The sequence below is a fragment of the Synchiropus splendidus genome, chromosome 19 (genome assembly GCF_027744825.2).
Source record: "Synchiropus splendidus isolate RoL2022-P1 chromosome 19, RoL_Sspl_1.0, whole genome shotgun sequence".
NCBI lineage: Eukaryota > Metazoa > Chordata > Actinopteri > Syngnathiformes > Callionymidae > Synchiropus > Synchiropus splendidus.
In genome coordinates, this window is record NC_071352.1 from 8411435 (window position 1) to 8423270 (window position 11836).

The 11836-nt window shown below is 46.5% G+C and overlaps 1 protein-coding gene across 2 annotated transcripts; it reads left to right on the forward strand.

Annotated features, from left to right (window-relative positions):
* The first annotated feature begins 645 nt into the window (after positions 1 to 645).
* Positions 646 to 11793, forward strand: samd1a (sterile alpha motif domain containing 1a). Of its 2 annotated transcripts, none has more exons than XM_053851254.1 (7): positions 646 to 952; positions 5463 to 5808; positions 5919 to 6058; positions 6129 to 6192; positions 9156 to 9231; positions 9333 to 9447; positions 10894 to 11793. In XM_053851254.1, the coding sequence occupies exons 1-7, from the start codon at positions 791 to 793 to the stop codon at positions 11038 to 11040; spliced, it is 1050 nt and encodes a 349-aa protein (XP_053707229.1). In that variant the 5' UTR covers positions 646 to 790; the 3' UTR covers positions 11041 to 11793. The 2 variants fall into 2 exon arrangements, with proteins under 2 accessions (XP_053707229.1, XP_053707228.1); XM_053851253.1 differs by lacking the exon at positions 646 to 952 and adding an exon at positions 1349 to 1930.
* The last annotated feature ends 43 nt before the right edge of the window (positions 11794 to 11836 follow it).

The following is an 11836-nucleotide window of genomic DNA, read 5'->3' on the forward strand; positions in this document are numbered from 1 at the left end:
GAATTATGATGTGTATTTTTATTAGATATGTTTATCTGGTGAGCTTTGTTTTTTTTTTGTTTTGTTTTGTTTTCTTGCATGTTGCAGCAAGACATCCCACTGGACTTGGGCGCGTTTGAGAGTTAAATATTTTTATCGGAACATCGTCCACCAAACAACCTTGAGCTAATTATTTGAAAGACACTGTCGATGTTTGAATAGAGCACATGTGATATTGTTTTCGTTCCGACCAGAGTTAGAAGGCAAACACCACATAGAGGCCGTTACAATGCTTGTATTTTCGTTTTACAACCTCCTCTCGTCCATCTCTTTTTCTATCTGCTTTGTGTTTTGCCTTCTATTGTCACAAAGTCCTCACATTTAGACTTTTTACATCAGCGTGCATATTTTCTAATTGTCTTTTCAAAAAAATATTTGGGGGGGAAGTTCCAATTTGACAGCAGAACAGTAACCTTCTGAAGACCTAGGTACAGTGATTGTGTAGTGAGCTGTACCTCCTGGGAAACAATATTGTATATCCTTGCCTTTACAGTCTTAAACCCTCTGGAGAACTTGACAGGAACCCTTAGAACACAATGATTATGTTGAAAAATATATATACATAAAGTAATATTTTGCAAAATGTATCATTCCAATAAAGTTTTACTTGTTAAGACTAACACGTCTGGGCTTCACTTCAAGATGGAGATTCGAAGGATGCAGGTGGGGGTCAATGTCCATTCCACTATGTTGTGGGTTTTAGGGTCTTGAAACAAAATGGAGGCCATGAATTTGAACCTGCTCGTTTTTAATGTACCCTGCTATCATGGACCGGAATACACATTGTCATTTTCGTCTTCATTTTTGTTTTTCATATGTTAAATTCATTTTTATTTGCAGGGAATTTCATATGAGGTCACCCATGAAAGAAGTGTTTTTTTATGCGGGAGGCAGCTGCCCATACTATATCAAGGTAATACAAAATGGCTGCTATTATGGAAAGGTGTCTATCAAAGTTTCGCCGAGTAAATACGTGTTAAGAATTTACATATAAAGAGAGAAAATGATCTTATACCACGGTTAAGGTCGACTTGTTTTGACGTGGTGGTAAATGTAGGCGACTATTTGAAGTCTGTTGGCGCATCTCTATGGTGATTTAAATGTGAATTAACGTAACAAAGGTGGCCGAAATGAAAGGATGGTCGTGTTTGATTCGTTGTGCGGTTGCCATCGCCACATAAATAATCACTGCGTGTTGTTTTAATGGAGCGAAAGTTTAGTTTCAATGCGGAATTTTAACTGTTTGCGCGTGTTCTTAACCCTGTGTTGCCTTGCGTAGCTCGTCGCCACATGGCGCGCGCGCCCTCGTCCTCGCGCAGGACGACGAGATTCCACCTTAAAAGCAGCCCGGGTGAAACTTTTGCCTCGAACTCGCCCGCTCCACCTTAAGCGCACAAGCAGGCGCGTGCAAGGAGAACAGCGAGGTTTCCGCTTCTCACTAGTGTTCGGACCGGACCGCCGCTCACGAAAACAACGTGAGTGGAACGCACACGGCTGACGCACCGAGCCTCGCGAGCACAAAGGGAAAATGTCGGAGTTAAAGTTCCGCGAGTGGATCCTGGACACTATCGACTCGCTGCGGTCGCGGAAAGCCCGGCCGGACTTGGAGAGAATTTGCCGAATGGTCCGGAGACGCCACGGGTTCGAATACGACAAAACCTCCGCAGAACTGGAGAAACTCATCCAGGAACAGACGGTGCTTAAAGTTAACTACAAGGGCTCCATTTCGTACCGGAACGCCGCCAAGGTTCAGCGGAGGAGCAGGAAAAAGGACGATGCAACGTTTGCGACGGCGGCGAGGAGGAGCGCGATGGAAGACGCCAGTCATTCTGACCTGAGCAACGGCGACAGCGCGCTCGGTCCGCCGGACCCAGACGAGGAGGACCTGGAGGTATGCGGCTCGGTTCATCACGGCCCACTCGGTGAACAGGTGTGGGGGGTTGAAGCCGCGTTTTTTCACCGTGGGGAGTGGTGATTCGCAAGTGCACCCGAAACTGCCGCAGACGGGGAGCGGCGGTTGAGCGCTACAGAGGTGGGAGACGAAGAAAAGGTGCGCGTCTACTCGAAGTAAACGGTGTGGTTTTGACGCTGCGCCTTTTCGCACCCGACTAAGGCCGATTGGTGAGTGACGGGAAAGTTGCAACGTCTCTTCCGTCGCCTCCATTATCAGCTGCAGAAAGCGCTTTTCTGAACCCAAACTCGGCGTTTAAGCGAAGGGGAGGGGGGGCGTCAAGCGTTCTGAAGGAGCGGGCCTCCACCGGAAGTGAGGCCGGGTGCCTTTCAGAGTAAAACAAACACCAAGACGTTTCGTATTCCAGGGCTTTATTTTCAGCAGCGGAAGTGTCAAACCATGCGAGATGGGAGTGGGGAAAGAAAAAAAAAAGTCTGGAACACCGCGAGTCCGATGGGGGACGTCGGCGAATTGAGGGGTTGTTAGATGTTTGTTTTGCGGGTGGAACCGTCCATCTGACCCCCAGCGCGCGACAGTACGTCAGCCCCCCTCTTCCACGGCGGCCGACCTCAACAGCGTCGATTGTTAGCGGCGCAAAAGTAGTTGTAATCAAAAACATTTGTCTTCTCTCCGGTGATGCACGGTCGCAGACGCGGCTGGATCCATTGTCGGACACGCGCCCGGTCACGTCTCCTGGTGTAGCCTGTTGTGGCCTCATCCCGCATGACATCACTTGTCCGTGTCCGTGCGATTTTAGGAAAGTGCGAGGGGGAGCGGACTGAGGCGAGCGGCCGCAAAAACAGTTGGGCCGGAGTCCTGGTAGGCGGATGCGCCGTCCGATTTGGGTTAAGCTGAGATCAAATTGACTTTGTTCTCTTGAAGGCGTGCGTCGACACCGAAACACGCAGATTTCATCACGGTGGGGGGAAGATTATCGATGCCTGTTTGTTGTCGGCGAAATACCGCGCTGTGAGCGCGTGACGTGTCCCGTCGCTTTATTCCACGTTGACGCAAAAGTGGACGGAGGTGACCCGCCGCTGCGCCCTGTTGTTCTCCGTTATTGTTCGCTCGAGGTGGAGATCAGACACAATGGCGAGGTCCTCGCCGCGGATCCACAACTGCATGCGCACTTTGGAGCAAATTTGAGCGAAACAAAAACGGGGAGGGGGGCGGTTTGTGTCTGCGCCGTGCACCCCCTCGTGGGTTGCGTTCTGACTGATGTGCAGATGGGGTGGGTTTCCTCGGCGATGCTGCGTGATCGGGCGTGTGTGTCGGTGAAAGTTGTGTGCGGCGCAGTGAGAAGCGCACTCGGACACGCAGTGGAGGCATTTTCCCTCAGAGCTGCTGCGTCCACGACCCTCCCCCTCCACAGCCCTCGGTAAGAATTATGTTGGAACTAGTTCATTCACACACTGTGGGCTTGGGAAAGGAGTGGAGCTCCACACACCGCCTATCGGGGTTGCGACTCATGTGAGCCCACTCTGACCCCCGCTGTGAACCATGAACACAGATCTGTATGATGTACAGGTCCCTCTTTGTTGAGCTGATCAGCAGTGTTTAAAGTGACACTACGTAAAATCCAACAGCCCTTGGTAGTGAACTTGCAGTGATGGACGCCCCTCCCCCTCTACTTTCCACTGCATACCAAGTGAAGTACAGTGTCCTGAAGCAGCCTAAAAGCCTCGATTGCGTAACTTGGGTTGATGGTGATACACTCATTTCCAACCATCATTGGTGTAGCGCGATGTGATGCATTCGCCTGACCAGTCTGAAGGAGCGCTCACTCAAGTCAAGTAGAAGGAGACGCCGCTAAGAACTAAAAACTATTTTCAGCAACAGAGGAACGAAATTCATCACCAAAGAAAGAAACAAGATGGAGGAGGACTCTTGTAATGAGTTGAGTTGTTGGCGGCCAGCTTGCCTTCAGCATGGCTCTTGTTTTTGGTGATTCATGTTTGACTCAATACAACTGATGACGACCAAATAAAGTCAGAATGCAGGGTTCTCCCTGGGCGAAGTCGGTACCTCAGATCGTTTTTGGATCCTTAATACAAGGCCACCATAGGGGGGCAGAGGCAGTAGGTTTCGGGGGAACACCAAACCAGAGTACATCCTTCATGGTATTCCTTAAGGCCCATATATGTTCCCTTTAAATACAAAATTGTATCTCTCCATTTCCAGTTATACTACTGTCACATGCTTTCGTTCGTTCTTTACCTTGGTATTGCTGTTCACCAATAGATCCACCAGGGGGAGCAGCCCAGAGTCAAAAGTTTATCACGACAAACTCCAACACAAACGTGGCGCAAAAGATATTGCACAGAAGAGGAAATGGAGGCAGTGTTGTATGAGGCGGTGGTCGGTGAGGAGGTTAAATATATCGCGACTGGAGGACGGAGAATTTCTGCCAATGTTATGTCCTTTATGCTCATATCATAAAGGGGCGGAGTCCTACTGGATTCACAGTGAGGGAGTGGTGATATTGAGAGTCACATCTCACTAAATGTTAGGGCTGTGTACTGACGCGAATTTGGCGATACGATACGTATCCCAATGTGTGCGTGACGATACAATATATTGTGATACTGTAAGTGCCACGTTATCTATCTTTAAGTACCATCCTCCCCTTCCACAACATCAAGTGTCAGGAATCAAATTCCCATCTTCGGGAATACCCCTGCACCCTACCTGTGTGTGATATTATGGAACGTCGTGGCACTAAAACACGATTGAAGACACAGTTTCTGCAGTCTTAATCGCTGCTGGCGTGAACCGGTCTATCTAAATGATTAAAATAACCGTTGAGCGAAATATAAACTGCAGACTGAGATAATGAAATCGACCTCACATCGTGATTTATTGCTTTTCAAAAATGCCACACATTTCCAACATCCTGCAGTCGTCGACTGTCAACGCCAGTAACCTTCGAGCGCCGGGTGAACAAGACGCATTTCACACAAAGAATGCCGAAGTGACAGTTTGCTTGTATAATGTCAACAGATGTTAACACGTCGAAACCGAAGCGTAGTCTTTTGTTATCAGTCTGACTGATGGTGAATTTCCTCATCACAGCAGCCAAGTAGGGAAATGAATCGGCAAGGAAACAAAATATTCAGAAAACATTTCATGATAAAAGCAAGATATAATAGTTTCCTCATGGATAAATTAAATAAAAACGAGACGGCTTGATGATACATGTGAGCGGTGTCACCCCGAAAATGAATACAAATACAAGTTTATTGTCCCGATTGATCACAGAAAATCACATTGGAGGTTATTGGACACTGGTTTATTCAAGCATAGTGTTGCTTTGAAAATCATCAAAGCATTTTCATTGTGAGCAGTGGTTGCCGTGTCTGAAGATTTTGGAAGAGTCCTGTGTGTCATCATCTCTCTGCTGCACGACTGAAAAGTGAATGTGTGTTTTGTGGATATGATCCGGACGTTGTCATTGATGAGTTTTGTCCTGCAGGCTGACAATTCCGTGGCGATGGACACAGATAGTAACGCAGACGAAGAGGGAGGGGATGAGAGTCAGGATGGACCCTCTCCTGTGCGCACCACCGCAGATCCCCTGACGCAAAGCGTCTCAGCGAGAGCTGCGTCCGCCCCGAATTCTCCCTCCGCCACGCCGCTTGGCCCCGACCCCGCCTGCGTCCCTGGCTTGGCACTGGACTGCGTCTCTCTCCAAAGGGCTGGTGCGCGGCCCAGCTCCTTGCCCCCTTCCAGCCCCCGGGCCCTCACACACAATGACTGGGCTTATGGTTCTGCCGCCTGCCCAGTGGAGCGACAGCACCCAGGAATGCAGCGAGACAAAGGTACAGAGAGTGCCAGTTTAATTCGACCAGCTCTTGTTTGATGATGAACTTTAAGTAAACATGACAAGGTCTCACCACTGAAGTGACGTGTCGATATGTGTGCGCCACAGTCGCCGTGAAAGCAGCGCTCAGCTCCGTGACCATCACCTCCAGCACCTTAAAAGACGGCGTGAAGAAAGAAGATGGGGCCAAAGCGGAAGATGGAGGCCCGCTCTCTGACCAGCTCGTACCAGACTACGCTGCACGACTGGTGAGTGGGACTCCGCTCTGAGTGCAGGCGGACCTTCTCCCTCGTGTGACGCTCCACCTTTTGCCAACAGGAGAGGACCACTGACGCCGCGTCGGACGGACGACCACCTGCTCAGCCGCTCGCATCCGACAACGGTAAGTAGCTTCGGGATGTGAGATTACTTGAAAAGAAACTGTGGTGGGATATCAATGTATATCATGGAGGGGAAAGCAGTTTGCAATAACTAACCAAAAATATTTGGAAAGAAAAATCAGCATCAGAAAAACATTCGCCATTTTATCTGGGGCCCTAAAACTCAGTGACACAGTTGCGAATCACTAGTCTTGCGCAGAGCCTCTTATTCTACTCAGACTTAGTCAGGTTTAAAAACAATGTTTTGAGGTGTGATGGCTGTCTCCGTGATCAGCCCCGTCCTCGGCCGAGCGCAGCTAGCTGCAGGAAAAACCTAACTGTCTTGATGTTTAGAGATGTGACGTGCTGGTGACAGATTACTTACTGCTACATCGCCACCAGACCCCCGAGCTAGTGACTCATCTGACACAGCAGAAAAACCCCGCCTGTCACTTGTTCACCTGGATATGATTTAGTTGAAGCCCGTGTTGAGAGCCGGAGCTGAGATTTGTTTCCATTCATCCTGATGGCTGTCATGCAGTCTGATGATTAGTCAAGCTCGTAGTGTAGGAACCCCCAGAAGACATGAGCAGGGAAGGCAATTGTTGGACAAGGTAAACCGAGCCTTGAAAAATGAAGGAGCACTATAAGGACGTTAATGATTGTGTTGATGTGGTTTTTCAAACACTGCTTCCAGCAGATCGTCTCAGCCACCTGAATATGTATCCTGATTCCGTCGGCCCTTGTTTTTCTCTTTTTCTAGCCACGGCACCCTTGGTTCATTGAAAAAATTCTAGAAACTCACCACTAAAGGAACCTCGGCCAAAGTGCACTTGTGCTTAAAGTCCTGTAGAATATTGTCATTTGTGAAAAACTGTAGCTACTGACACTCGGTTGTTATTGTAGCAGGATATTTGCAGAAACAAATTGCAGAAATTGTATTAAAAATGTGTCCAGAAAAGGGTGGGCAATATGGCAAAAATACATCATGATTTATTTATTTGCTTACTTACTTTAAATAACTGTTTTGATTTTGTCACTTCTTTTTTGCAAGATTTTATTAGTAGTTTTGAGTTTCCAGATAAATCCTTAACATTCTTTGCCTGTACTTGCTTCATAAAAACAATTATTCTTTCTCTCTTCACACTTTGGAGCACATTTATTTTGTTGTGCATTTAGTTTTTCGCTAACTTTTAAACCACTACGCAAAAGTTTTGAAGTGAGACGTCACGTTGGCCGATAGCTCTGTTAGCTCTGCGGTGCAGACAGTCCTTGGCGTCGCAGGTTCAACAAGGATCCCTCCCTCCCTCCATGTTTATGGTCAAGTTAGAGGCGCATCAGCTTTAAAAACAGCTGGAAGTTGCGCATGTGAGCGGCTTCTTGGCTGTGAGTGTGTAGGAAGAGGAGCGCCGCGCACCACAGCAGCGCTGCTTTGACTGACGGACAGATCAGAGCATCTGGAGCTCTACAGTAGAGTGGAGAGAAAGAATGTCAGTGAATCCATGTGATCTCCTCAGACTGGTTGCTCCTCAAAACCTTCTAATTGTCATGATTTAATGGCATCATATCGCCCACCTCTATCTCCGGACAAATGAGACGCTACTCTAGGCTTATATCATTTCCAAAGTCCATAGGTTCTTTTAAGATAGTGTCTTAGACAAACAAATGGTTGTGTGTCTTTATTCAGACTTATAATTTACGCCTGAAAAGTCGAAGGCACTTGAAGGCGAATGGAAAATCTGAGAAAGCTTCGCCCTTCTTCTTGACCTAATTTTGTGTCAGGTTTGTTGTCAAAAGTCTATCCATCGCTGCTCGGCCCATCTCTAGAGTGATGCCTATATTTGGCATTTGAAATATCATTGAAAGTTAGATTCAAATGAGCCAGGCGGGACAGCAGGTGGCAGTAGAGTTCAGCAACTCGGTGGCACATTTAATGTTCCCTGTCCTGTAAGCCTGTTTTTTTAAGGTATTTTGTGTACAAACATCAACAAAAACATAACTTTCTAGATGAAGGTAGTGATTATACTGCAGCTGGAATGAACCCCAGCTGCGAAGAAAGAAAAACGTTTACTGCTTTTGTCAGACTGTTTTTGTTTACTTCCTAGTGTATGAAGTATTTTCTTTATATATGTGGCAGCTTGTTGTCATTCCATGGTCTCGTGACTCCAAGAGGAATTCACCTTTCATTGTTTGTGAAGTGGTGAATGGCATCCAATCTCAGGCTTCTGGAACATAAATAAATTGTAATCGTGTAGAAAGCATTGGTAGACAAAATTGTATTTTTTTTTAATGCAAAAATTTCTTGAAACATGTAAATGAACTAAGTGTGAATGGTATAGCTTCAAAATAAAATGTAAATAACTTATTGGACTACAGAACCTTTAAACTTAATAATGAAAACGCGTCTCCAGTTGTTTCAGATCATGATGTAACAATCCAGAACTTTTGTTTCATGACTACTTCGTATTAGCATCATATTGTTGGATTTAATACTTTCTAAAAAGTGAGCAGCCTCCTGGGAAAGCAGAGGTTTGTTCTTTGCAGAGCTCCGAAAAAAAAGCTCAGTACCCCCCTCCCTTTACTTGCCCTTTTGGCACTCCATAACCAGAGGAACATATCTCATAAAAACACTTTATAAATAAACAATTTTGCGTCGAGTCATTTCCGACATCGTATCTCAAGTCATGTGGCAGCTGCTCTATTCAGATTATGTCTCGTCTTAGATGAGACTCGTCTTGCAAATGGCAAATTAGTGTTGCGTCAAACCGGTTGATCATGAACAAAACTTGAAGTGAATCTTGCTCTGCTATTGTCTGAATAGACGTGCAGCACAGCAGCCCCAAATACTTGTGTAATGTGGTCAAGTGTAGTCGTGACCTCCAGGTGGAGCTCTAATTAGATTATTTGCATGCCATGAAATACATGGTGACGTTAAGAATATCTTGAAAGGAGGACCGTTTGTGATGGAAATATGTTTGGTTTCCAGGGACATTGCAGAAGACGGTGCCGTCCCTCACACCGGCTGCAGAAACTCTCATGAACGGTGACAAGAACAAAGACGTGTAAGTGTTGGATCAAGATGATGAGTCCAAAATGACTATTGCCAGCTGAAGAAAAAGATCTATTTGGGTCATGTTATTTTTTACTTCCTTCTTCCCTTCAGCTGTGTGAAGCAGGAGAAGATGAGTCAGAACTTGTTGCAGTGGAGTGTAGCAGATGTGGCCAGTTACTTCTCCGCTGCAGGCTTTCCGGAGCAGGCTGTGGCCTTCAGGACACAGGTTGGTGCAGGGCTGTGAGCCGCCGCAGGGGGCGGTGGAGATACGCCCGAGCGTCGCTCGGTTTCTGAAGGATTATTTTTATTTATTGGTGACACATCCACACTCCACACACAAATATTGAAGCAAGTGCATTATCTGTTAATAAATGCCTCTTAAAATTATTGTTATTTAGAATCCAAAACTCACTATTAATGCTAACTATTGGTCTAAATAAATATTAATAATACAGTGGTACCTCGGTTCTCGACCACAATCCGTGCAAGAGGACCGCTCGAGAAGTGAATTGTTCGAAATCTGAATCTATTTTTCCCATTACAATGAATGGAAAAAGAAATAATGCGTTCCGAGCCTTAAACTAGGCTTTTGTAGGAGTGAATGTAGAGTGTCTGCTGCAGGTGCGCTGTTCCTCTATGTGTGTGGCCGCTGCATGTGGGAGGGGTTGCCGAGTGAGTGATGTCTCTCCAGAAGTGAAGAGGTGCCCGGTGCGTGTCCAGCTCTGAATGTGCGCTTCTGTGCAGTTTGGCTGTGACAAAGTCATAAACCAAGTCAGGCTCTGTCCCAGACTCGCCTCATCCCTGTCCCAGCTCCAGCCCACAACAGGACATCAAACCCTGGAGTGTGGAGAGCGAGCACCTCCCCTGTGACACTCTACCACGGTCCAGTGTGGAGACAGGAAAGGTTTTACACCTCAATATGAAGAAAAAACAGCCAGTAAATGTAGCTAACGGGACACGTCTGCATACAGAGGCTGCGTTATACACAATAACAAAGCGCCTCGTGGGTCAGCTGATCGGTCTGCGCACGTTATGGTTTTTCCTGCTTTTTTCGGGGCCCTTCCAGTCCTGGATTTTCGTTCGAAATCCAAAGCAAAAAAATCTCAAAATTTTCGCTTGAACTCCAATTTGTTCGAAGTCTGGGACGTTCGAAAATCGAGGTACCACTGTAATATATAATAATGAAATAATAATCATATAATAATTACACATGAGCAGTTACGACTCAATGGTTGAGAGTTTTTAAATTAAGCACGTTCTTAGCATTGGCAGCTGTTCACAAGCAGAGCTAGCACGTTGTCTGGACAAGGACAGTTTTTAGGGAAAAAATGCGACTATAACTGCACTAGAAATGGAAAGTAAAAAATACTATTTTGATGTGACTTAGTCAGAAACTAGCAGTGAAGGTGTCTTGCTTGGTAATTCACAAAATGGAATACGATGAGTCAGCGTTTTCTGGTCAGCAACCTTATCACAGAAGCGAATGTGAATATTCATCGGGTACTGCTTGTTTTGGAGCTAGACTGAGTACTGACATTGCCAGGATTTCCAAGGGTCATGTGACTTTCAGGAACAAGACGGGATTAGTCGGCACGCTAGATTATGATGTTGTTGATTAAGTTACTCGCCTGGAAGATAAGTGTCGATCACGACCGTCTTCCCTCCCCCGCAGGAGATCGACGGAAAGTCCCTCCTCCTAATGCAGCGCAGCGACGTGCTCACCGGACTGTCCATCCGACTGGGCCCCGCGCTCAAAATCTACGAGCGGCACGTGAAAGTTCTCCAGAGGACCCACTTCCTGGAGTGTGAGGACGCCTGAGGAGACGGGCCACGTGTCAGACAACCAGACCAGGGTCAACACATCTCCCACCCTCACATTGGCAGGAGGCGCGTGGCGGAGCAAAGGAGACGGCGGTTTACCTCGACTGTGAGACGGACCAATAACTGACGGAAACTCATCCTACCTCTCATGATAGTTTTTGCTTTACGAGTACGGTCCAGTTTGACTGGTGTGCAATCGTCGTGGAAACGGGCTGCTACACTAGAAGCGTTTTTAAGTGACCAATGACTCCAGTTTGAGAGAGGATCTGTTGAGTCTTTGTCCTCGTGTTCCATGATCCCTTTTTAGACGGGGGTTAGTTCCTGGTGGTCCAGTGCTGTTGTTCGCACACAGAGCCCAGCTATTTTGGTGTGCGTTTCTCATCAGATGAGTGTCAAGAAGTGCTGGAAGCATCCGTAAATCGAGACCAAAAGTGGCTACAGTTGTTCATTTTTTTTCCATGTAGCACTGTGTGGCGGTTCACACAAAAGAGCGCCACCTGCTGGCAAAACAACATTTTGTTTTAGATGTACAAATGACAAGAACAATAAAATATTAACCCAGTTACTGTTAAATAGCGTATGTTTCGACGATTCCAGTTCATATATATATATATATAGATATATAAAAGTTCAGATGCAATATTTATGTTACATCTCCAAATTCCTCTTGGTGCTGTGATTCATCCAGCCACTTTAATTGTAACATTCCATATGACGTAGTGATCATTTCCATCTGTAACCAGAGGCTTCTTCTTCCAGAATCAAATAAAGCCTCTCTGTACAGTCGTTTTTGT

What these genes read in the sequence shown, in the direction of transcription:
- samd1a (XM_053851253.1), top strand. Translation starts at nt 1,568, where the DNA reads ATGTCGGAGTTAAAGTTCCGCGAGTGGATCCTGGACACTATCGACTCG. An exon ending in GCCGCTCGCATCCGACAACG is followed by an intron (nt 6,193 to 9,155) that starts GTAAGTAGCTTC and finishes TTTGGTTTCCAG; the next exon opens with GGACATTGCAGAAGACGGTG. An exon ending in CTGTGGCCTTCAGGACACAG is followed by an intron (nt 9,448 to 10,893) that starts GTTGGTGCAGGG and finishes CCTCCCCCGCAG; the next exon opens with GAGATCGACGGAAAGTCCCT.